This window comes from Myotis lucifugus, unplaced genomic scaffold (genome assembly GCF_000147115.1).
Source record: "Myotis lucifugus unplaced genomic scaffold, Myoluc2.0 scaffold_52, whole genome shotgun sequence".
Lineage (NCBI taxonomy): Eukaryota > Metazoa > Chordata > Mammalia > Chiroptera > Vespertilionidae > Myotis > Myotis lucifugus.
In genome coordinates this window covers 6,259,229-6,283,716 of record NW_005871100.1, presented here as the reverse complement: position 1 = coordinate 6,283,716, position 24,488 = coordinate 6,259,229, and the positions used below count along the sequence as shown (strand labels likewise).

The window sequence follows — 24,488 nt, the reverse complement described above, 5'->3', positions numbered from 1 at the left end:
ACATACATTATTTCTCCATTTTCTAGCTGAGGAACCTCAGGTTTTGAGAAGTTAAGTAACACACACAGCATTTCACAGCTAGTGAGAAATGGAATCAGGGATCAAATCAAGTGGGTTAGATACTATTATGCTACTTTACCTCTTAAAAGTTAAAACAACAAAATAACTTTTTTACAAAGTTTTGCCTAAGATCAGGGATGGATCCAGGTTTTGCAGAGCCTGGAGTTTTTATAAGTGGGAGGAGAGAGCTTTGAGAAAAAGAATACAAAAACATCTACTTTTGCAAATGTCACAAAAAGATATGCGCTTATAAATACATTCTGAGGCTCCTCACTGGGTAGGGACCTCATAGAAAGCTCACCTCTGCTAGGGGTCCAACATTTCAGGTAACTTTGCCAGGGTAAGAGAGTGAGAAAGGTGCTGATGTGATGCAACAGGATTTTTTCTTTGTTTTTCCATTTCAGTTGACATTCAATATTATTTCGTATTGTTTCAGGTGTACAGCATAGTGGTTAGACAATTATATACTTTACAAAGTGTTCCCCCACCTGATATTTCTAGTACTCCCTGACTCCGTCCATAGTTATTACACTATTATTGACTATATTCCCTATGCTGTACTTTATATCCCCATGACGATTTTGTAACTATCAATTTATACTTCTCAGTCCCTCCACCTTTTTTACCTGGTCCCCCAACTCCCTTCCCTTCTGGCGACCATCAGTCTGTTCTCTGTGTCTACGAGTCACAACAGAGCATTTTGATAGCACTCTCCCACCCCAGACAAATGCTGCTGGGAATGAGAATGCATGGGTCAGAGCCCTCAACACATGATGGTACTCTTTGGAGGAATGGAAGTGAGAACTTGTCTCTTTCCCTCCCAAGTTCAAATGAATCACAATTGTGCGATGGACTTAAATTAGGCGACAGAAAAGAACAACAAGATCCCTAGGAGATGATTTACCATGAGGACGGGTAGAGATAGGTGAGGCAATCAACTAGGAAACCCGAATCCTGGCCTGGATTCATCAGTGGATCTGCCCCCAACACAGCCACCCAGAGGCAGGCAGGGGCTCCAGAGAAGTGAGTGTGAATCATAAGAGTTTGAAGGTGATAAGGCTTGGTCATATTTTACGTAGATCCCATTTGACAACACATTGTGCATTTCTCCTCTGTACTAGAAAGAATAGTCATAACCTGGGTTAGGATCTGCAGTATCCCTGGTGGCACAATTAGAGCCATAGCAGTTTGCTTGGCCTGGGTCAGCAGATGACAACCCTGAGGTTCCGCTTCAGCAGTAGTGGTGGTAGTGCACATGGTCAGTGGGCAAAGAGAACATGGCCTGGCCAGGGCTCGGGTTTCAGGGGGCAGTGCAGGGAGTGTCCTAGTCAACACTGCATCCGTAGCACATTCTGGAGTTACACCATCAGGGCGGCTCTGTGGCATCCTCTGGCCTCAAGGGGGCACACTGAGTTTTGGACTTGCTAAGAAAAAATAATAGCTAGAAGGACAAACATCTGAACATGAATCAACACCCCTGGGGCTTCTTGGGGAGTAAAACTCAAAAAAGACCGGACTCCCTGCAGGCATGCAGGCCACACTAAACTGTGTAGTAAAAGAACGTTGACGGCTAAGGGTCACATGAGGACATGTTTTTCTAGGTCACTCTGAATACTGTTTTGCCTCTGCTGGATCCTTTTCCTCCCTGAGCTATGAATCAGTAATATGCTTTTGCTCATTTCTACTCTTTTCTTGGAGACCTCATCCTGAGTTTTCAATGCTTACTGGACATTTTTCTCACATCTATTATCTAAAACTCAACTTGCCTAAAACCTGCCTCAAGAAAGAATGCTTACAAATCAATAAGGGGGGAAAAATGAAAAGAAAAAAAGAACAAAGGACATAAGCAGGCAATTCATCAATGGCCAATAAACATATGAGAACATGCTCAGCCTCATTAGACATTTTTAAAATAACACTGAAAAATTACCTTTTGCCTGTCATATTGATCAATGTTTACAAGACCCAGGGTTCCGCTGTCATAATCCAGATCTAAAGCTCTTTTTAAAAATATGGTCCCAGCCCTGGCCGGTTAGGCTCAGTGGATAGAGCGTTGGCCTGCGGACTGAAGGGTCCCAGGTTTGATTCCCATCAAGGGCACATGGCCGGGTTTCTTGACTAGATCCCCAGTGGGGGTTATGCAGGAGGCAGACCATTGGTGATTCTCTCTCATCATTGATGTTTCTATCTCTCTCTCTCTCCCTTCCTCTCTGAAATCAATAAAATTAAAAATATATATACTAGTGTATATGATCCCAGCCCTGGCTGGTTTGGCTCAGTGGATAGAGGGTTGGCCCACTGACTGAAGCGTCACAGGTTCAATTCCGGTCAAGGGCATGTACCTCAGTTGCATGTGTCTCTCTCACATCAATATTCCTCTCTCTGTGTCTGTCCCCCTCCCTTCCACTCTGTAGGAAATCAGTGGAAAAATATCTTTGAGTGAGGATTAACAACAAAAAATCTGATATCAAAGTATCCAAGTTTGTTACCACCTTCTTTTGTCCACTGGGAACTCTTCCCTCCAGGTGAATGACCTCAGGTATCTTCACAAAAGGAGCAAATGGAGGTCTTTTGACATTTAGAAAAGCTAAGAAAACAATATGGGCCTGATATTTATAACTGGAGACCTGTGGTAACTCTAAAGGACAGGGAAATGTTTTCCTTAAAAGTTACTAATGTAGCCCCAACTGAGGATTGTGCAACTTTTGTCAACTGTACTAAAAACTGTTTTATGCTTTCAGCAGGCGTGGAGGTGAATTGCAACACCTCCACTAATGTACCTTATGCCTTTGGTCACGTCAACTTGCCTGCAGGATTGTCTCTAATATATGGAAGGACTGTTTATTCCTGTGTTCCAGCAAACAGTTCCAGGGGACCATGCTCTCTAGAAGACTGATGGGCTCCACGGGAGCTCTCCCTTGCACCAGATTGTAACAGTGATTTGCTCCTTTCTTGCCTCGCTGAATACATTTTTATGTGTAATGCCAGTCATGGTAACCTCTTTGAATACAGAAATAAGTAGATCAGCCCGAATTGTGGTAAAGGCTTTGAATGCCAACTCTCTAGCCTTTAGTGCCATCAGTATCAGTCAAGAACTAGGACAAGTTAGGGAAGTGTTAATAGAAAATCAGGCAGCTATAGACTGCCTCCTTTTAGCACATTGCGGACCAGTAGTTTTATTGCTAGCTTCACCCAGTGGCCAGATAAGTTTCTATTGAATGAGTACAAAAAACATTTTACATAAATGTTAAAGGCACACTTTAAAATTAAATACCCATTGCATTTTGAAGTTATTTATTGCATGTTCTTACAAGCTAATATCTTTTTAAAGTATGATACTTTGTAAAACACTGTGTAATATGAAGTGGAACTAAACAAAGCTGGCAAATGTAATGCATTTCTCTTCTCTTACCATTACTTTTGTATACTTTGCAAACTTTAGTAGGATATTTCCTTTTATGTAAAGTTTCTGCAATTGAAACGTTATTGTAATAGTTATCTTGGTATATGCGATGCCCTAATTCCAGATACGGCAGAAGTAGTGAAGAATAGAGTCATTCAGTTTTTTTCCTTCACCTGTGTAAATTTCCATATTGCAAATATACCCAGTCTTGCTCTCACATACCATTCTTACAAGTCAACCATATTTAATAATTTTAGCTGGGTTGTAAGTTTGAAATAGAAGACATCCCCTCCAGGGAATCATGCCTTCATCTAATGATAATTCTCACGTAGGTTTATATATTGTTTGAAATTTACTAATAAAATGGTCGAGTACCGATTGAGTTTTAAATAGCCTGGATGAATAGTTAGTCATGTTTGCATTGTCACTGAAATGCCAATAAGTCCATATTTGTTCAAAACGATTTCGACTGATTGTCTGAGGAAATATTGGAACAGCTAGAACTGGATTTGTAGACCAATATTCTTTCCAAGTATCCTTTCGAGTACACCCCATTAGCACTATAAGTCCTAAAAAAATTTTCATATCTGTTGGAGTAACAGGAGACCACTTTATTGCTTTCAAAATTTTGTGCTTTCCCAAATTTTGGTTATAATATATATTCGATTGATGACAAAATAGTTCAAACAGATCGTCATCAAAAATCAAGTTGGTGACTTCAAAGATGTTCTTAGAATCAGATGGTATAACTTTAATGCCAGAATTACCTTCAAATTTTTCCAAATTGGGTTGAAAGTCCTCTTTTGACCAATCATTATCTCGGCAACCAAAACGCAAATTACACTCAGAATCATGTGTGGAATTGTTCAAATTTTCAGGTTCAGAATCACTTGAAATTACTATTTTTCACATTTTTGAAGGAATAACTATACCACTGCCACTGTCAAAGCTTTCATCACTTTCACTTGGAATATCTGATAAATTGTCAGCAAATATGTCCAGAATTTTATCATGTTCTTCGTCACTATCCATGGTTACTGAGCACTTTAAAAATATCAAATTGATATAAAAAAGTTATTTTTTATTACTAACGACAAGAGACTAATCACTTTTAATTCCTTTTGTAATTTTTAACTTCAGCGAACACATGTTCCGTTGCACTGTTTCTCTCTAAATGACAATGAACAGCCAAGAATTCTCGTGATTGGCCACAAGCCTTAGAACAGAAACACTAGAATTCTCCTGATCCGTCCACAAAATCACCGATGTGAAGAATTTAAAGGACTCTGCTGTTTCAACCTGACTGATAATTCACAGAGCATAAAGTAAAGCAAGTAAATGAAGTAGTGTCCAAGATAAAACAAAGAGAGGGATTCTTTGTTTTTGATTTGTTTGGATTTGATTAGTTTCAAACTAACCTTCGGACTACCTAGTGTTACTGGTCTTAGGGAGGCATTTGTTTTCATTCTTTTCATCTTTTTCAGTATCATAGGTTGTTGTTGCATACAGTGTGCTCCCTCAAGTGTATTCCCAAATCCCCTACAAGACTCTAATGCAGTGGTTCTCAACCTTGGCTGCACATTAGAATCACCTGGGAATCTTTTTAAAATCCTGATTTCTGGGCCTCATCCTCCGGAAATTCTGTTTCTTTGTATGGGGTGGGGCCACAACATTAGTAACAAAGAAACAGAATTTCCGGAGGATGAGGCCCAGAAATCAGGATTTTAAAAAGATTCCCAGGTGATTCTAATGTGCAGCCAAGGTTGAGAACCACTGCTCTAATGCTAAGATGCATGCTCAACAGCAAAATGATTACTTCCATATGGAACTAATCTTTTTTTTTTTTCCAAGTGAAACTAATCTCATAGAAATAAGATAGACTAACAGTGGGGAATGACGGGGAAATCAAGAAGTTAAAAATGTTTCGTTTTCGTTATATAGTTAATAGTCTTGGTAACAGAAGACTATTTTTCAGGGACTGAAATGTATGACTGGACCTACCCCGCCTTCAGGAGACCCACAAGCAATTCGACCTTTGTGTCCCAGGAGGACTGCCAGAGACCAAGACAGTATCTGAACCATTGTGCTCCAGGGAGAGAATGTCAGCCTCCCAGGAAGCAGATAAAGAGCCACCCGTGGGTAGATGAAGGGATGCTTGGAAAATGACCGGGCTGCAGCTTTATCTGATTAAACCTTTTCCCTGAACCCCAGACCCTTTACCTACTTTCTCCTGAACTTCAAACCCTTTACCTACACTTTTCTCCTCCTTATAAAAAAGGTCAGCTTGAGAGGAGATGTAAGACGGTCTTTTAGGGTATGTAACACACCGTCTTCCAGATCGCCAGCCATGTGAATTAAAGCACCCATAAAAATTCAATCCTTGTCTCTACTTACTGGTTCTGGTAGTGACAGGCAGCACGAACGCCAACTTTTCCAGTTTCACAAGGAGGTAAAAAGGGTTTGATAATAGAAAAAAATCTAAACAACTTAAATATCTACTAGTAGGAAATGGATGAGTAAATAATTCGGTGTAATAAGCCTTTAACTTGCAGCCAAGTGATACTTGTTGAGCGCCTACAAGAGGCCAATCTCTGACAGTGCAGGGAAGAAAACACCAACCCTGTTCCTATGTTGATGATACTAATGGGAGATACTTTAATCGCCCAATTATCCAAAAAAGATCATCTTGCCACGTAATATAAATTTGTAAAAAAAAAAAAAAATCTGTCACGGACAAAGGGAAGAGGACGCGCCACTTTTGGCCAGCGGGAAGTCAAAGCTCGCCCCGCTCCGGCCGGGACCGAGGCCACTTGGCGCGCCGGGCATTGCGTGCTCCCAGCCGGCCGCGCGCCGCTGTAGCGCAGGCCCCGCCCCCTGCTCCTTCACAGTGCCCCGCCCCTCCGCGCACCGCGCATGCTCCCCGCGCGCTCTCGCTCTCCCTGGGATGCAGCGGATCCCGCGGCGCAGCCTCCCCGGCGTCTCCTGAGGGGACCCCCAGGCCTCGCTGCCCTGCAGTGGCCGCGCCTCCGCCGCCCGCGCGCTCGGGAGCCGGGCGCTGCCGCCGCAGTCCCAGCCGTGGTGCTTGGTGTAAACAGCAGCCCCCGCGCGCCCGGAGCGTGTCACCCCTCGGCCGGCCCGGCGAGCCCGGGCGTGCACCGAGCTGACGGAGGATGGCCACCTCCGTGGTGGAGAAAAGCTGCAAGAAGAAGACGGAGAAGAAGCTTGCTGCTCGAGAAGAAGCGAAATTGTTGGCGGGCTTCATGGGTGTCATGAATAACATGCGGAAACAGGTACCGCCTGTGTGGGAGTGGCGGACGGCGGGGCGGGGGAGGTGGGTGGCGGGGTCCGGACTCTGGCCCCTTGCTTCCTGGGCCGAAATGCGCGCGCCCTGTGGACCCAGACCCTCTTCTTCCTCTGTCCTCGCCCTTCCTCCCATTTCCACGCCAGCCAGCTGCTATTAGGAGAGGGTCGCTTTCAGTGCCTCCTTGTCTATCGATGCCCGGACTCCCAGGTCAGATCCTGGGAGCCTCCCCGGGCTGGCATTCGGCGCCGGTGTCGGTGGTGTGGCGGCTCTGCCCTAGGCATGGCCTTGGGAGGCGAGGAGCCCCCCCTCCACTGGCGAGCTGTGTAAGCGCGGTGTCAGGTGTCAGGAGATCGGGTGCGAAGCAGCCCAATGGCACAGCCCAACCAGAAGCCCCCGCAGTGGGGAGTGGAGCATGGCCGGGCCTGAAATCTAGCTCCTCTCGCATAAGCATCCCCGCCCCCTTCCGAGGTTGCGGCACCCTCCCGTGCATGTTAATTTCGAGCAGAGACGGCCATCGATCAACGCCGTGCCGCTGCCTTTGGAGGGCCCCGTGCGCCTCTGCTGCGCGGACGGGCTCTTTGTTCTGTCTCGGGTAGGAGGTGCCTTCGTGCAGGGCTTCTCGCGTCGGCGAAAGGTGGGTTATGAAAAGAACAGATTTTAATACGCCAGAGAATGTCGGCTAGAGAAGTTTTGTGTGTGTGTTTTTAATTCCATAACATCTTATACCAATAGAGCATTAAAAAAAATCACTTGGTTACTTTTTGATTCTGTAAACTTTATAGGAAATACGAGTCTAAGGAGACTTGTAAGCATGTTTCGGTTTTGTGACCCTGGCCCAGTTTTTCAAGAGGACAAAAGCAGGTTGTCGGAGTACCTGCCAGACCTGGTTTGCTTATCTAGTGGTTCTGATGGGAATGGGGATGACCGTAGAGGAATTTAAGATCCTTATGAAGATATTTAGGTTTGGCTTCTTTAAGGGAATTCTGGCAGACGGGATCTTGTCTTTGTTCATCCGCTCCTGGCTGGCGTGGCGCATGAATGCAGGCGATCCTCTGTGGGAACGCCTTTCAATCTTTTCCTAGCCTTTGTGCTGAAAGAGCTGTGAAATGCCTGAATTCAGTATTTTATGTAACTTACTTTATGTATCTATTTGTATGTATCCATTCATGTTGCTTTCTTTCATTGTGACCACACCACCATTTTTATGTATACAGCACCACTGACTTCAAATTTCTGGTGCATTTAACTACGGTAGTTGGACACAGTCCACCAGGGCTCACATTTGTTTTCAGCAACCTTCCCACTCCTTCAGATAATGCGTTTTCATCCGTGGACTGTAGCATGATAAAGCATTGCCTCATTTCTTGCAGAGACAACGTGCTCGTAGGTTACAGTGTCACATGTTTACTTGAGGAGAGGGGATTGCCTGAGACTGTGTAATTTAGCTCCTTAGGTTTTAAAATGGATTTATATCCATTGTGTAGACTTAGCTTTGGACTATATTAACATCTGTTTACCTACTGTCAAAATAGAAATACAGTAACTGAAAAATCAGGATTCTGTACTGAGTAGGAAGGGAAAATGGATGCTGGGTGACATTTCTTCTTCGGTGGTTAACTGACCTTAATCTGCTGGATCCTTTTTTTGTCAATGGCTTTGCCTGTAAGTCCAGCAGTTCTCCAATAGTACTTTTCCCAACTTCATGGAATCCTGCCTCTTTTGCATCTAAGATGTGTAGGTTCATTTTGCAGTTGATTTACATTGCACTTGTGTTGTTCTATTTAACATCATAACACAAGAGAGACTCACCAAGAATGACTGACAAGGGCAGTTGATAGGGATTGGCAGGAATAGAAGCTGGTTTGGCCAGAGAAGGAATGTTTGAGTGAGGACCGATTTTATATGTGTCTTTGTTCTTCCATGAATGTTTTTGTGTAATGACTATTTTTGCTTACCCTTATGACCTCAGTACTTTGGGAATCAGGATAATGAGTACCTGACTGACAAGGATTCCTCTATGAAACATTTCTGTAAGAATTTGAGAACACTGCAATTAGAAAACCTGAGTTCCAATCCCTGGGCTACCATTAATTAGTTTTATTATTTTTAGACAATTTGATTTAGGTCATGTCATCTCTCTGTAACATAGTAGCCAATCTTATACATAGTGATGAAAGGGGGTTCTGCAGAACCAGCAGCTTTTTTTTTTTTTTTTTCAACTTCTTATGGAGCCTTTTCCTCCATCACCCATTCAGTCATTTCCGGCCTTTTGTTTTTAAGTGCATTTTCCAATGAAGTAGAGGATTCATGTAAAAGGATACAAATCATAAAGTGCAGCTCAATGAATTGTTACCAAGTGATCCCTCCTTATGCCCTTCTCAGTCACTATCCCTCAAAGGTAACTATTATTCTATCACCATAGATTTTTCTTTTACTTTTTTTGAACTTATATAAATGGAATCATAAATACTCTTGTCTTAGTTTCTTAAAGACTATGTTTGTGATTTTTATCTATGCTGTTATACATACTAATAGCTCTAGTTCATCCTCATTCTATATAGTATTCCATTGTATAAAAACACCACATTTTATCCATCCTATCGTTATGGACATCTGGGTCATTTTCAGTTTGGGACTGTTGAGAAGAGCACTACTTTGAACATTTTTGTACATGTCTTTTGATGTGCACATGTATGCATTTCTGTTGGGAAATACCTAAGAATGGAGTTGTTGAGTTATAGATTATGCTGCATAAAGCTTTATAGATACTGTCATAGTTTCCAACATTTTGCCAGTTCACATTTCTGCCAGCTGTGTGTGAGAGGCTTTTGCTCTACATCCTTGTCAATACTTAGTATTCTCAGTCTTTATAATGCTAGCAATTCTAGTGGGTGTATAGTGGCATCTTATTTAATTAGGTTGCACACCTTTTCATTTCTTTTCCTAAATTTTTGTTTATATTCATTTTCTTACCTGATGGCACTAGTAAAGGGCACTACAAAGCAAGACTGAGTCATAGTCACTACTGCACATATCCACTTGTTTCTATTGTGTCAATGAAGTCCAGGAGACCCTTAGCATTGAGGGATACGTTTTGAGACCTTCCTGGGTACCACTATTGTTTCCTCATGTTAAATGAACTAAAGCATACCTAGAATTTAAAAGCTTATGTAAGCTCTATTGAAAGTGATAGGAGAGAACCACAAGGCTGATTTGAGCATTGGATGCTGGGTAGTCATCTAGGCTCACTAACTAAAATGGCTCAACTTCTGTACACTCACCTCTCCAAGACTGTAAATTACTGCATATCACTAACCTTAGGGTCTCTTATGAAACACTTCTTGAGCACTTATTTTCTACCAGCCATTCTGCAAAGTGTTTTACATGCTTTGTCATATTTTATTCTCATAACAACTGCCATCTGCAACAGATACCTATTCTGTCTTAGGTAAAAAACAACTTATTGCAAGGATACAGGAGCTTACAGCATTGACCACAGCTGGAAGACAAGCAGGTGTGGCAGATAAGCAGGAACCAGGGATTCTCTGGTAGCAAGGCTGCAGAAACCCTGGAGTCGAGGTTACTGTGCAGGAACAGTCTTAACCACTTGCTGTTGCTGCCATTAGGTGGTTTTCCCTCCACCCATCATTCACTCAAGGTTTAGAATCCTGGAGGTAGTTGTCTAATTGGCTGGCCTTCTATCGTTTGCCAGATTTGGGCTCTACTGTGAATAGAAAAAAAAAATATCTGACTTTCTGCTTTCATAATGAGAGGCAGGCTCTAAGAATTGCCCTTTCCAAGATAGTTCATAATGAGGAATTTTCTGGAAATGGGAGCTTGGGGTCTAATAGGCAGGGGAAATTGGTTGCTAAGTAACCAGGATCTACAAGTGTCCACTGTGGTCTACACCTTAGGTTGTCCAATACAAACATGTGTGCTCCTATTCTCATTCCTATCATTCAAAAACAAAGTCACCAATCAAATTTTTTCACTTAACCATATCTAACTCCAAGTTCAAGATCACTTAGTGATAATCATTTATTCTATTATCATTTCAAGATCCTAAGGACTAAGTAATAATAGATGTTTTGGTATGATTCTGGATGGAAAAGAAGATAGGAAACTAGTTTAAACTTATCCTATATAATAAAAGCCTAATATGATAAGTGTCTGGTCATCCAGTTGGCTGTTCAGTCAAAGAGTAATATGCTAATGATATGCTAAGGCCACTCAACTGCTCACTACGATGTGTATTCACCATTAGGGGGCAGACAGTCAACTGGTCGACCAGTCGCTATGATGTGCACTGACCACCAGGGGGAAGATGTTCTGACCGGTAGGTGAGCTTGCTGCTGGGGTCAGGCCAATCGAGACTGAGTGAGATGGGCCAGACACGCCCTGGAGCCCTCCCACATCCCTCCCTGGTCCTGATCGTGCACTGGTGGGGACCCTTGGCCTGGCCTGCGCCCTCTCGCAATCCGGGACCCCTCAGGAGATGTCGAAGAGCTGGTTTCAGCCCAATCCCACAGGCCAGGCCAAGGGACTCCACTGGTGCACAAATTCATGCACCGGGCCTCTAGTATAAATATAAGAACAAGGATGGAAATGAAAGTAGAAGCCACATTCATTGTTTATTATTATTTATTCATTAATATTTTTATTATTATTTATTATTGTATTTATGACTTCTTTCACTGTCTGTTCCTATTCTTTGTCTTTAGCCAGCTCCTCACGGTTCGTTATCCAATGGGGTGACCTAATCCTTTAGTCCTAGGTATCTTAAGCCTTTGGTCTTGCCTGTATATACAATTACTTCAGTCTTTTACTAACATTTACCACTAGATTTGGCGGACCAGTGTTGGGTCTGGGATTTGATGTTACTTAAAGGCTGATTAGTTATCCTGTTGCTGTTTAATGGATGTTGGCAGAAGACATGAGACTCTGGTGTCAGAGACCACAGACTTGATTACTCACAACACAGTGCTGTGAGGGCAACATGGTGGGGGCCCAATGGGTGGACACTGAGCTAAGAAATCTACCATTTTTATAGCAAGCAATAAGCAAGCCTGCTCTTTATCCTGGAGGGGAGGCATTATCTCATCCCTTAGGGTCACTCGCTGTCAAAACAGCGGGGTAAAAAGTGGCAGGACCTTCCATTCTTGTTATGTCCAGGAAGATACATAGGAACTCATGGAGTGCTGTGTCTCCTGACAACCAAAGGTAGCCAAGGGGATCCCCTGAGTTCCAGCCATCTTCTCCCCCATGGATGGCTAGAGTCAGGCACCTAGCTAAATGTAATAACTTTTGTTCTTTTTACCCAGTGGCACAAGGAGCCCAAAATGACAAGGTCGCAGTCTTAACTTGCAGTTCTGTAAAAATATTGTTGTATCATTTGGTTGAATCATTCTTTTTAGGGTTCCTAAATCTCTAGATTTACAGAATCTATCCCCAGAAAGACATTACTAAGATCAAAATTAGTGACAGGAACTCTTCCATCCCTTGGTTGCCAGGCTAGTTCTGACTACAGAGAAACCAGTCTGTCTATATAAATTATATACAATCAGATCATTTGAAAGTGGATTCTGCTGCTTAAAGAAAAAAGTTTGGCTCCAGTCAGGTGGCTCATTTGGTTGGAGTGTAGTCCCATACACCAAAAGGGTTGAAGGTTCGATTCCCAGTCAAGGTGTGTAGGGGAGGCAACCAATTAATATTTTTCTCCCTCCCTCTCTCTCATTCCCTCCTCATTCCTTCCCTCTCCCTTTTTCCTTCTCTCCCTTCTTCCTCCCCTCCTTCCTCTCCTATATTCCTCTCCTACATCCCTCTCCTTCCCAATCCCTCTCCTTCCCTTCCTCTCTCAAATCAATAAAACATATCCTTGGATGAGGATTTTAAAAAAAAAGAAAACCACTGATAAGGCTTTTTTTTTCTCTGAAAAGGAGAATGTAGTGTGTCTGTCTGTCTGTCTGTGTCTGTATCTATCTATGTGTGGTATTGGGAACAGAGGGCAAAAGAACTGCAACATGGAAGGGAAGAACATTTCTAACGTTCACCTCACCCAAAGGAAAGGAAATGAGGTCTCAAGCTTATATCTGTCTTCCTAATTTTGGTGTGTGTGTGTGTGTGTGTGTGTGTGTGTGTGTGTGTGAGTGAAAGAGAGAGAGAGAGAGAGAGAGAGAGAGAGAGAGAGAGAGAAAGGGGGATCTCAAGATTCTAATCTAATTAAGTTAGAGCTTAACCCTACCAGACCGCTGTACCCGATTTTTCGGTAATTTCCACACAAAGGTGGAATATTGGCGCTAGATGAAAGGTAGACCTATTTTCTACAATGTCTCCAAGTTCCATCTTATTCTAACCACTTGTTTGCATGTAACTAACATTTTTCTATATCATGTTGGTTTTTTCTCTTTAATGCTCAGGAGCCCAGGTATAGGGGACAGTTAGGTTCAGGGCCTCAGGTCTGGTAGGATTAAGACACTGCTGTTTTATTAATGATGCCCACCTACTTCTAGTTAAGCAGGACCGTAAGCTGTGTCTTATGGTAGACTCTATAAGCTGGATTGGGGTCCAGCCATCTTTTTTTTTTTTCCCCTTGCAGGACATAAAAATATGCAGATTCCAAAATTTAGGTTATTGGTTTGCAGAGGTGAGTAGAAAGACCTATGTATATGGGCTTCTTAGGAAAAGCCTAATTTTCCAACTTTGTTTTATTAGAGAAGCACTGCATAATGGGGGATTACCTGACTACCTGTCAACAGTATGATCTCTTGTATCTCATTTCGACATTGGTCCTTATATAAATTTCCTGCATTGGTAGGATTCAGACACCAAAGTCCCACCCCACTCCAACAGAAGTTAGCTGGACCTCGTAGCTATAAGTTCTTATTTCCAAGTTCACTTTGTTTTTAGGGTATCTATTTTCTTACTGGCACAGGGAGTGCTTTGTTCTATCTTCAATGCTGACGAAGCATCCTCTATCAATAACTGTTCTTTTGTGTGTCCTCTGAAGACTAGTTTAGGAACTTATTTAAGTTTTTACTCCAGAAAGCTTTGAAATGGATAGATAGCAATTAAGTTCACTTCCATTTCCCATCTCAATTTTTTCTCAATATGTCATTCGTAGTGTTCCAGAGAGTCTGCAGTGAACTACATGACTTAAAGCATTGCATCTAATTCCAACTAGCAACATAAAATCCCCCAAATTTGATTCCTATGAGCCCTCTTATTAAATTCCCACTTCTATGATCGCCTATAAATTAAAATGATAGCAATTGAATTGCAAATGTCTGCTCTCCCTGGTTTCTTATACTGCTCAGTCTCAGCAATAAGGCATAAGCCTAAGTGTTTGGGTAATCAGGATAGCTTCCTCAGCAGCTGCAGTGTAGGCTGCCTTCCACTGGAATAGATTTCATATAATACCTCTAAAGCTGAATTTCCCAATTTCAAGGTAGTGGGTGCCACATGCCACTTGTTTTTTTGCATGTCAAAGGGACCCTAGAACTCTTAAGATTAGCACAGCATCCTCCCCATCTCCACAAACCTGAAGAAATCCAAGCAAATCTCCTCTATCTCTATAGTAAATAGTGCAGAGCTTGACATTATTATACAATCCTAACCCACATTATTGTTCCCAACCAAAAAGAGAACAGAAACTTCCATTTCTGAAGAGGGTTTTTCAAAAACATAAAATCTTGGCTTTTGTGGTTGAGAGTTTGCCAGTTTATCAGCTGTCTGTAATTGATAGACTCTAAGACTAAACTCACTGGGAGGACTCACTTATCAAAAGGCTAATAGGGACACTATGTTTACCATATAGAGAATTTCATCTATTCGTAATGTTTCATAAGACACATTGTTTTTCTTAGACAAAATTTTTAGACACTTGCCAATGAGATGTACTCAGCTGCTGGGTCTCCTAGAGTTTCCCCTTTTCCCCTGTTCACTTGGGGGCAGAATTATGGAAGAAGAATGAGCCCGGAGGCCTGGCTCCATGTGACCACTACCATACTCTTGCCCGTCCTATAGTCACTCTTCCACAAGTAACAGTTCAAGAAAAGGACTGAAACTTCCTTCCCAGGGCTTACCTTCCCCAGAGGAAGAGGGAGTACATTAAGAGCCAGAAATCTAATGTTTCCATAAAAGTGTAACAGTTATCCCAATACCATTTTTCAATTATCTGATCTCTCACTACATTTTTTGAATTTATACTTTATTTTTTTAGAGCAGTTTTAGTTTTACAGAAAAATTGAGCAGAAAGTGCAGTTTCCATTTACCCCTTCGCCCTCACCCCCACAGTTCCCCCTATTATTAACATCTTGCATTCGTGTAATACATTTGTTACAACTGATGAGCCAATATTGTGACATTATTAATAGCCCTAGTTTACATTAGGGTTCACTCTTTCTGTTGTACATTCTATGAGTTTTGACAAATGTATCATGACATGTATCAACTGTTACAGCATTATACAAAATAGTTTTACTGCCCTAAACTTTGTCTGTGCTCCACCCTCTCACCACATTTTTGAAATGGTATCTTTATCATATATCAAATTTCCACTTGTTTCAAACTTGAATGAGAATGCCTTTCCTGTTTCACCATTAAATGCGATGTTTGCTATGGAGTTCTGATATTTGACCTTTAGTATACAGGCACATCGTTTTCTTTATTAAAGTCTCAGGAAGTGAATTTTATTCAACAGTCTTTTACATCTATTGAAGTTTTTCTACAAGAAGTTTTTCTCTTTTAACTGTCAATGTGATGAATTGCATTAATAGAATTACTTTTTGAACCCTCCTTGCATTCCTAGAACAATATTTGACTAATACCCTGCTGAGTTCAGTTTGCAAATACTTGACATATCTGTAAGTCAGTCTCTAAAGGAAGAAAAAAGTACAAAGAAAATGTGACCAAAATAGCAACTGGCAGTTAAAGAAAAAAGAAGACAGCAAGAAAGCAAAATAAATAGCATAAAAGAAGATGGCATTTGTAAGGTAAAACATAAGTTATCAGTAATAAATATGAAGAATTAAACACTGCTAAAAATATTCTTAGATGGTGAGAACTTCCGACTAAGTCACACAAAAATCTGTGCTGTTTATAAGAGACTATTCAAAAACTGAAATTAATACAAAGATATAACTAATATGAGGGACATAAATAGAGAAATTGCAAGGGTTATTTTTCTTGTTTTATCCAGTGAACGTGTATTGCTCAACAGGTACTTTTTGTTTCTCTTCATTCACCTAGGACTTGTTACCTCTCACATTCTCCAATTTACCTGAGTCTCTTTCTCTTCCCATTTCTTATCCGTGGTTACACCTCTTCCCCAGATGACTGATAGCAGGAGGGAACTCTCTCTAGGTCAGCCCCATCTCTTGTTGAAACCTATTGATCTACTGTAGTACAGTCAAGTAAATGTACCATTTGGATAAAAAAGATTCCTCCCCTTTCACCCCTCACCCCATACACACAACATTAATATCCAGCCAAAGATTAATTTTAGATTAAGACTAAATTACTCTACGATCCCTCTGATTTCCCTAATGTCCTCCAGTGCCTATTAAATCACTCCACTAAAACTATTGCTGAGAATGCCTTGGAAAGGTTTTTGGCTACATTTCTGTTTAGCTCTCTCTGCACTTTCTGGAACTTTTCATCAGCAGCCATAGATCCCTCCCCTATCTTATTTGCTTGCTATCCTGTCAATATTCTTTTCCTCCTTCCTTTCCTTCCCTGATCCCTTTCTTTTTCTCTTTTTTTCTCTTAAGTTACTTGATCAGCTTGTTTTGGTGGTAACCAAATCATTAGTTTGGTTTTTGGTACCTGAGTATTGTTGGTTTTTTTGGTGTGGTTTGTAGCAAAATTACCTGAGAGTTTTGCCTACTCTGAACCTCCTCCCCAAATAAAAGGAAATAACATTTTTAAAATTCAAGACATTATTGGAATAACAATAGCTTTAACTTTAAGTAATCTACATATAATTTCTAAGCAGTACTGTAGCCTTATAAAAAATCTTCAAATAAGCCATAAAAGGGAAATTATGTTCATCCTTTAGCCAACTGTTTAGGACCCATTTCCTTTCTCAATCTAAGCATTACCGTCTTACTTGGATTTTTATTCCTGGAGTAATAAAATAGGAAATAGCAGTGACTTATCTATCAGAAACTAGATTAATAGTTATAGCAAAATACTTTAAAAATGCAAAATGCCATATCCTCTGAGCTATTTCTATGAGTGAGAGATTTTTTTTTTTTTACTCTGAAAGTACTATTTTCCCAGATCCTAAGAGTGTTTAACATATCCCAGGCTGTAAATGTTCTCTGAGCCTTACCTATAAATTATATATTTAATTTCAGTAAGTAATTGAAATTTTATTTTACAGAAAGGACTTTTTTTTTCTTGAAATTCATCTCTAATGGTTCTAATAAACCTTACTTTTTTATTTAATTTTCAATTTTTCCAACATTTGTAGTACTTAATTTAAATCTGCCTTCTTTCAGCAATCTAGAGTGACGACTGTTTTGGCTTTGGCCAGAAATCACAATTTAAAAGTGACTGGTACCCAGCTCCTATCAGAAGTACATTTGAGAGAAGTGTTGTTTACGGAGAGTGCTGCATGGACTTTTGGTTCATCCACTCTGTATTCTGAGTTGTTTCTGTTTCAATTTAGATCTATGAAGGCTACCGTCTTGGGAAATGCAGTGTGTACTCTTGATTTTATCAAGGATAGATCATTTTTAAAAGCAGATTGTTATGTTTGAAAAGCATACATTTACACAATGGAATACTATTCTACTGTAAAAACAAAGAAAGTTGTTTTTGTTTTTTAACGAGGCATTGCATTTATTTTTTTCTTTTTGTTTTTTGTTAATCCTCACCTGAGGATATTTTTCCATTGATTTTTTAGGGAGAGTGGAAGAGAGAGGGAAACAGAGAGAAACATCGATGTGTCTCACATCGATTGGTTGCCTCCTGCGAGCCCTGACCAGGGCCCTGGCCCGAGGGGAGCCTGTAACCAAGGCACGTGTCCCCGACTGGAACCGAACCCGGGACCCTCTGGTCCCCAGGCCAGTGCTCTATTCACTGAGCCAAACCAGCTAGGACAAAACAAAGTTTTAAACCTTTGCAACAGAATGGATGGACCTGGAGAACATTATGTAAGTGAAATAAGTCAGTCAGAAAAAGACAAGTACCATATGATTTCATTCATATGTGGAATTTAATGAACAAACTGAACTACCAAGCAAAATAGAGCAGACTCATAGATAAAAAGCAAGCAGACAGCTCTGTTGGAGGGATGGGGAGTAAGTGCATAGGGATTAAGCCAGAAAGAAAAACCATTAAGGACATTGTCATTATGTCATTTACTGTCCCCATAATATCTCACTGTGATAAATAGCTTAGAATTTGTCTCAGAAAAAAAAAAAAATTGTCTTCCCTAAAAAATTAGTAGACTACTTCTTTGCTGATTATAAAGATTTCCTAACTGTTGGGAAGCTCAGTGCCTGATTTTGGTACAGAAAACTCATGACAGCACTCTGTAAGTCCTTCCTAAATAGGTCATATTATAAACAAATTCTGTACTGGAAAAATAAACAGATTTAAATAGGAAATAGAGATAAAGCATTTGACAAGCACCTGTTTAATACGTTTGCTAAACCAGAACCTTAAACAATGAGCCCCTTTTGATTTTATTTCTTTCTCTCTCTTGATTAGAAAACATTGTGTGATGTGATCCTTATGGTCCAGGAAAGAAAAATACCTGCTCATCGTGTTGTCCTTGCAGCAGCCAGTCACTTTTTTAACTTGATGTTCACAAGTAAGTATCTTAAGGTCAAACATATTATTTATTCTATGAGAAGGATATGGGTCTAAATGAAAACATGCCATTTTTTTCCTGGTTTATAAAGAAGTTAAGATCATAGAACAGTGAAGAGATTGAAAAGTGGTCATGGTTATGATTAATCAAAGGAATCATGTCATTTCATTCGCCCTAAAAGCCCCAGGTCTCTATTTATGGGGATACAGCTTCTACTTAAATACCTACAGTTTTCTTCTTAACCTCTGGTGGAAAGGCAAAGGAACAGATAAACCTTATGACATTTTATCCAGCAAGTTAAATTAAATAAAAATGAAATATTGCATACTAGTGGCCTGATTCACAAATTCGTGCACATTGAAAGGAAATTAATTAGAGGAAATATTTTAATATTGCTGTTCGCCCTTTCTCTATAATTGAAGTGTCAACCAAATTCACAGTTGACAACGATAGATTGAAACACACATGTGTGATTGGCACCAGTGAAAGCTTTATATGTATCACACATGTGCGAGTCAACTTAGCCTTTTACATATATAGAATAAACTTGCTTAATTAGACCTGCTTTCTGATGTAGCTAAACTTTTTCCAGCCCAGTAAAGCACTTCTCTTTCAGGTAATTGTTAGCAACACAGCAGTAAATATCAACACAAAACAGATTATTATTGTAGATCACGCAGGGAGAAGAAGCGTAAAATATTTAACTGTAGCAGTGTTTGACTATATTCTGCACAGTGAGAAAACCTGAAGTCATTTTCAAGGTCCACCATTTCTTCTTTTCAGTCGGGTCAAGTTTCTAAGCTTTCTAAATCTCCATTTTCCAGCTAATGGAAAGAAAATAAGATTCCACTGAATCTCCTATATGTCTACTCCAGGACTTCTGTGAGGATCAAATGAGATGAGGCGTGGGAAAACACTTCACAGACATTTGGTTAAAGTGTAAATGTTTCCACCTGGCTATAAAGCAAGTCGGGTTCCTGGGCTGAAAAAACTGCAAGGAGGCTAGTTGCTAGGGAGAGGAAGCCGGGCGTTGCTACGTGACATCATTACCCGGTGCCCACAGTGACCGTTTCTGGGCTGGCCATGGGGTCCCGCAGTGTTGGCTGCAATTTGGTGGGCTGTCATTCCAGGGTGGTGGCAGGGCCTGTGTCCTACTTGGGGGAAGCCGAGTGTTGCTTTGTCGGCGCCAGGTCCACGCTGCCGTTTCTCTGTAAATGGTCTGTGCGTGTCATAGCGACCTGTTGGACAGGTGGAAGGACACTTAGCATATTAGCCTTTTACATATATAGATAATACTAGAAAGAATCCTAGAGTTGGAGTTGAGAATTGGGTCCAAGTCCTTGTACCTCTACTGAGTACTGTTTCATGAGCTTCATCAAGTTATGGAATGTATCTACCTGCCAGGATTTTGGGGAAGAGGAGAGCTTTGCTAGTTGTAGCTGACTGTATATAATGGTCATTTTTCTCATAGGTTTGTTTTAGCAACATCAGAGGCATTTTGCTCGTAGCAATTTAAAAGAATGCTACTAAATTATTTTAGAAGTTGGGAAAATACTAAGTCCAGTTTTATTTCTCTCTGTTCACTTGCCCCCCCCCCCCCTTTTTTTAAGAAGTGCACTAATTCACTGATTTCAGAGAAGTCCTTGTCCTTTTATTCCTCTCCATGTTTACATGGCCTGGAATAAGCTGTTTCCTCCGTGGTAGTACTCATGCCATTTGTGTTTCTCTTCTTCATTTTAGCTAACATGCTTGAATCAAAGTCCTTTGAAGTAGAACTCAAAGATGCTGAACCTGACATTATTGAACAACTTGTGGAATTTGCTTATACTGCTAGGTAAGTTAAGGAGGACTATTTCTGTAGTGGAGGGATAAGGTTGGGATCTAACATGGCAAAGCATTGTAGCAAATCAGTGTGTTCCAGATTCTTCAGAATGAAAAACTTCAAGGATATGGCCCCGGTGGGGAGGTTGGGTGGGGGGAGGGGGTTGTGTTGACAGGATGGGAAATTGAACGTCCTCTGCCATACTAATTCAAAGACTGAAAGTTTAATTTTTTGCTTAATTTCAGGGGCTAGTGGGATGCATTCTACAGTAGCATTATTTAAATAAAAAATGTAGGAAATTAATATTCACTTTAACTTATTTGCAGAATTTCTGTGAATAGCAACAACGTTCAGTCTTTATTAGATGCAGCAAACCAGTACCAAATTGAACCTGTGAAGAAAATGTGTGTTGATTTTTTGAAAGAACAAGTTGATGCTTCAAACTGTCTTGGTAAGAAATCAGATTCCTATTTAAACACACACACACACACACACACACACACACACCATTAATGTGTATTTTAGTAAAAAAATAACTGTATCCCCATTTAATCTTAAAGACACTAGAAATTTTTCTAGTAATACATTTTAAGAAGAGCTTAGGGAAGTACATATTAACTTGGGCAGCAATGAGCTCATCAAATACTGTATCAGTATTTTCCAAAATATACAATAGCTTTATTAATGATTTTTTGTTTATCTAGAAAGGAGTAAGGATTGCATCTGGTGGTGGTGTGTGATATAAGATAATGTAAACATGAATGTTTACCTGTGTTGAAGCCCTTATGATTACTGTGATCTGTCACAGATAAGGAAACTAAGTGTATGTAACTTGCTGAGGTCATATAGCTGATATGTGGAGGGAGCTGGGGTTGGGACTCAAGCAATCTTATCCTTCACTGCTACACGGTGCTGCCTCTCCACAGTCAGATCTGCTAACTGTTGTATACTAGAAGCCTTAAAAATCCTAGACTGTACAGTAAGGTACTAATTAAGGGGCTGCTGTAGCACTCCATTTTAAAGCCATTAATAAAAGTAGTTTGTATTTGATACCAGGAGAAACAGAAAGTTGATCAGAGTTTTCCAGAGTGCGGTGTGGTATGCTTCCACTGTGAGATCATGCTCAGCAGCACATGAAAGAACATCCAGATCCTTGTAATTACATTTTCCTACTCTTGCTGTGATTCAGAGTAGAAGAGGATCAGGGTAGGAGTCTAGGAAAGAAAGTGAAATCAAGGACAACAGAGAGAGAGGTCTGGGAATCCAGCCAGTGCTGAGATTTTTGACCCATGGGAGAAGATGAGGGGTGCTGATGACAAGAAGCCAAAGGCTGGGGCAAAGGGCTCCTGGAGATGCAGGAGTTCGGCAAGCCTCCTCTGTTCCCCCTTATCTAGGCTCCCTCCTCCTAGACAGTTTCATTGCTCCATCTGGCACCCCTTCCCCTCACTGTGAGTGCAGAGATAAAGATCTTAGAAGAGGAAGCGGAATAAGTTTTAGGGAAGGATCAAAGCCAGGCAAAGGCGATGAGAATGAGATTGTTTCTGGTATCCAGAAAAGGAACTGAACCAGATGGGACAGGAGGGGAAATAGCTGTGCAGGTGAATATACTAATGGAATTCTTTTTTGAAGGTAGCCATTGGTTTACATAGTGAAAATATCCCTATATTAGGAATAAAAGACCAGCCTTCAACCCCAATAGAGACACTCTGGGATGAGCCCTTTTATCTCTTGGTCCATAATTTGTGGCTCCATATATCAATGAGATTTATATTCCTGCGATTTATTTTCCCTTATATAAATAAATTTGCTCAAAATGTATTATAAAAAAAGGATTTTAAAGAGGATTTGGAAGATGATGGCTTAAGTGTGTTTCCCTAACTCTAAATTTCATACTGGAGTGATTCATCTATAATATAGGGAGTGGATGTGGCAGTACAAAGCATAGTGTGGAACCTGAAGCAAGTTAGTGCTAACCACATCTTAAGCTTTGGACTTCTGAGGAGACCATTTAGGAGTTTGACCTCTGGGTGCCTTCTGTCAACGTTGATTACAAAGCTGGGAGGAAGGGCAGCCTGAAAATCTGGCTAAGCCTGAAGCAAAGACAGTGGCCCAGCCAGATGAGCCAAGTGCAGCTACTCAGTACCCCAGTGAAGTGCTTCAGCCTGTTTTCCTTTTAGCCCTGAGCATAGCTCCCCCTGAGAGCTGATTGGAGAACTCCCATCTTATTTTTCATCAGTTGTCAATTTCTGCTACCCAGAAGATCCCAACAGTCTGACTTCTATGAGTGCTAAAGGAATCCGTGACAGCTGATGGAATTAGGCAAAGGGCATATGTACAAAGTTAAAAGAAACCCAGTAGTTCGAGGGGCAGGAACTCAAGGTAAACAGCCAAAATAAATGGCTGCTATAGCCATTTAACATAAGAAATGGAAGAGAACTTAAAATAGAAAGGATCCATGAAATTCCATTGAATTTAAAAAATAGAATGGAATACCTAAAAAAATAAATAAATATCAAACAGGAAATTGCCTCATGATACAAAAGAAAAATGCAAAGAATCGGAAACAATTACTGAAAAGATAAATGACAAGAAAAGAAGATATAGGGACACTAATTTGAAGTAGGAATTTCAGAAGGAACAGGTGGAGAAAAAGCAATAAGTTAATGAGAGCCTGCGTACAGAATCCCAGTGTTTTCTGGATTTTATCAGTTTTCTTGGTCATGCCTAATTTGAGCTTTTTTCAAATCTGTCTTAAACCTTAAGATTACTTTTCAGCTCTAGCTGGCTTTGCTCAGTGGATAGAGCATTGTCCTGCAGACTGAAGGGTCCCAGGTTTGATTCCAGTCAAGGGCACATGGTTGTGGGCTCCATCCCCAGTAGGGGGCGTGCAGGAGGCAGCCAATTGATGATTCTCTCTCATTGATGTTTCTATCTCTCTCTCCCTCTTCCTTCCTCTCTGAAATCAATAAAAATATATTTAAGAAGAAAAGATTACTTTTCATAGAAACAACTACTTTTCACATTCATATTTTATTGATCTGTATGGTATTTAAATAGATTGCATAATTGCAACACATTCAACTATCAAAAACTAGTCAATAAACAAATACTGGTTCTTAGTGAAAATGCCATCTCCTTGATGGGAGCATAAGTGTACAGATACGTCTGACTGCTCAACATGAAAATCTGCCATGCATGGCATCAGTCAGTACATTTATAATGTGACAGGTTTATTAGCAGGCATCAGTTATTAGAACTTTTAGGATATAAATAATAAAGCTTCAAAGCTCATTATCTGAAGACAACATGAAGTTGAAACATGGAAAATCATGATAATGAACTGAAAAAATTTATATCATGACTTTGAAGGGAGATCACATACAATAACCAATGGTTTTATTTAGGAGAGAGATTGGCAGACTTTTTCTGTAAAGGGAGAGATAGTATGTGGCCCTTCTCACTCCTCCTTGTCCTCCTCCTTCTCCCACTTCCTTCCCTTCCCTTCTTTTTTCCTTCCCCTCCCCCTCCTTCTTCCCTGGGGGAGAATATATATATATATACATATATATATACACACACACACACACACACACACACACACACAACACTTCAAAAATATTAAAAAATATTCTTAGCTGCTGACTCTACAGTGGAATGTGACTAAATATAGCCAATCGACAGTAAGGACTTTGCAGATTCCTGATAATGTAACATCATAAATCAATTAATTCCCAAACAAAAATTAAATTGCTAGGAAAAGGCTGAATGGAAAATATAGGGTTTCTATGAAGAAAATTATATAATTAATTAATAATCAAAAATCTGAATAAATGAGATATTCATGTTCCTAAGTGGAGCTCTTCCAGATTGCCGAGTTGTCACTGTCCCCAAAGTAATTTAAAAATTACGTTTAGTCCTAGTTAAAATCATACCAGGATTTTTAAAGTAGAATGTGATAAGCTTATTTTAAAATTAATATACAAGAGAAAATGTTTAACCTAGCCAAGAAAAGCTTGAAAAAATGTTGAAGGGGGCTTGTCCTACAAAATATCAGAATCAGCCATACATAAAATGGCATAAA

The 24,488-nt window shown here is 40.4% G+C and overlaps 1 protein-coding gene across 4 annotated transcripts in view; it reads left to right on the top strand.

Annotated features, from left to right (window-relative positions):
• Positions 1–6,405: 6,405 nt before the first annotated feature.
• The window catches only part of KLHL7 (kelch like family member 7), a 44,181-nt gene continuing 26,098 nt past the window's right edge, over positions 6,406–24,488 (top strand). The window contains exons 1-5 of one of the 4 annotated variants that reach the window (XM_023753855.1): positions 6,625–6,753; positions 9,048–9,165; positions 18,483–18,585; positions 20,326–20,419; positions 20,734–20,858. In XM_023753855.1, the coding sequence (XP_023609623.1) occupies positions 9,109–9,165; positions 18,483–18,585; positions 20,326–20,419; positions 20,734–20,858 (379 nt within the window). In that variant the 5' untranslated portion in view covers positions 6,625–6,753; positions 9,048–9,108. Of the gene's footprint in view, positions 6,754–7,213; positions 7,402–9,047; positions 9,166–15,573; positions 15,758–18,482; positions 18,586–20,325; positions 20,420–20,733; positions 20,859–24,488 lie in introns of those variants that run through there. The other 3 variants (XM_014455910.2, XM_006088806.3, XM_006088808.3) reach the window with 3 other exon arrangements.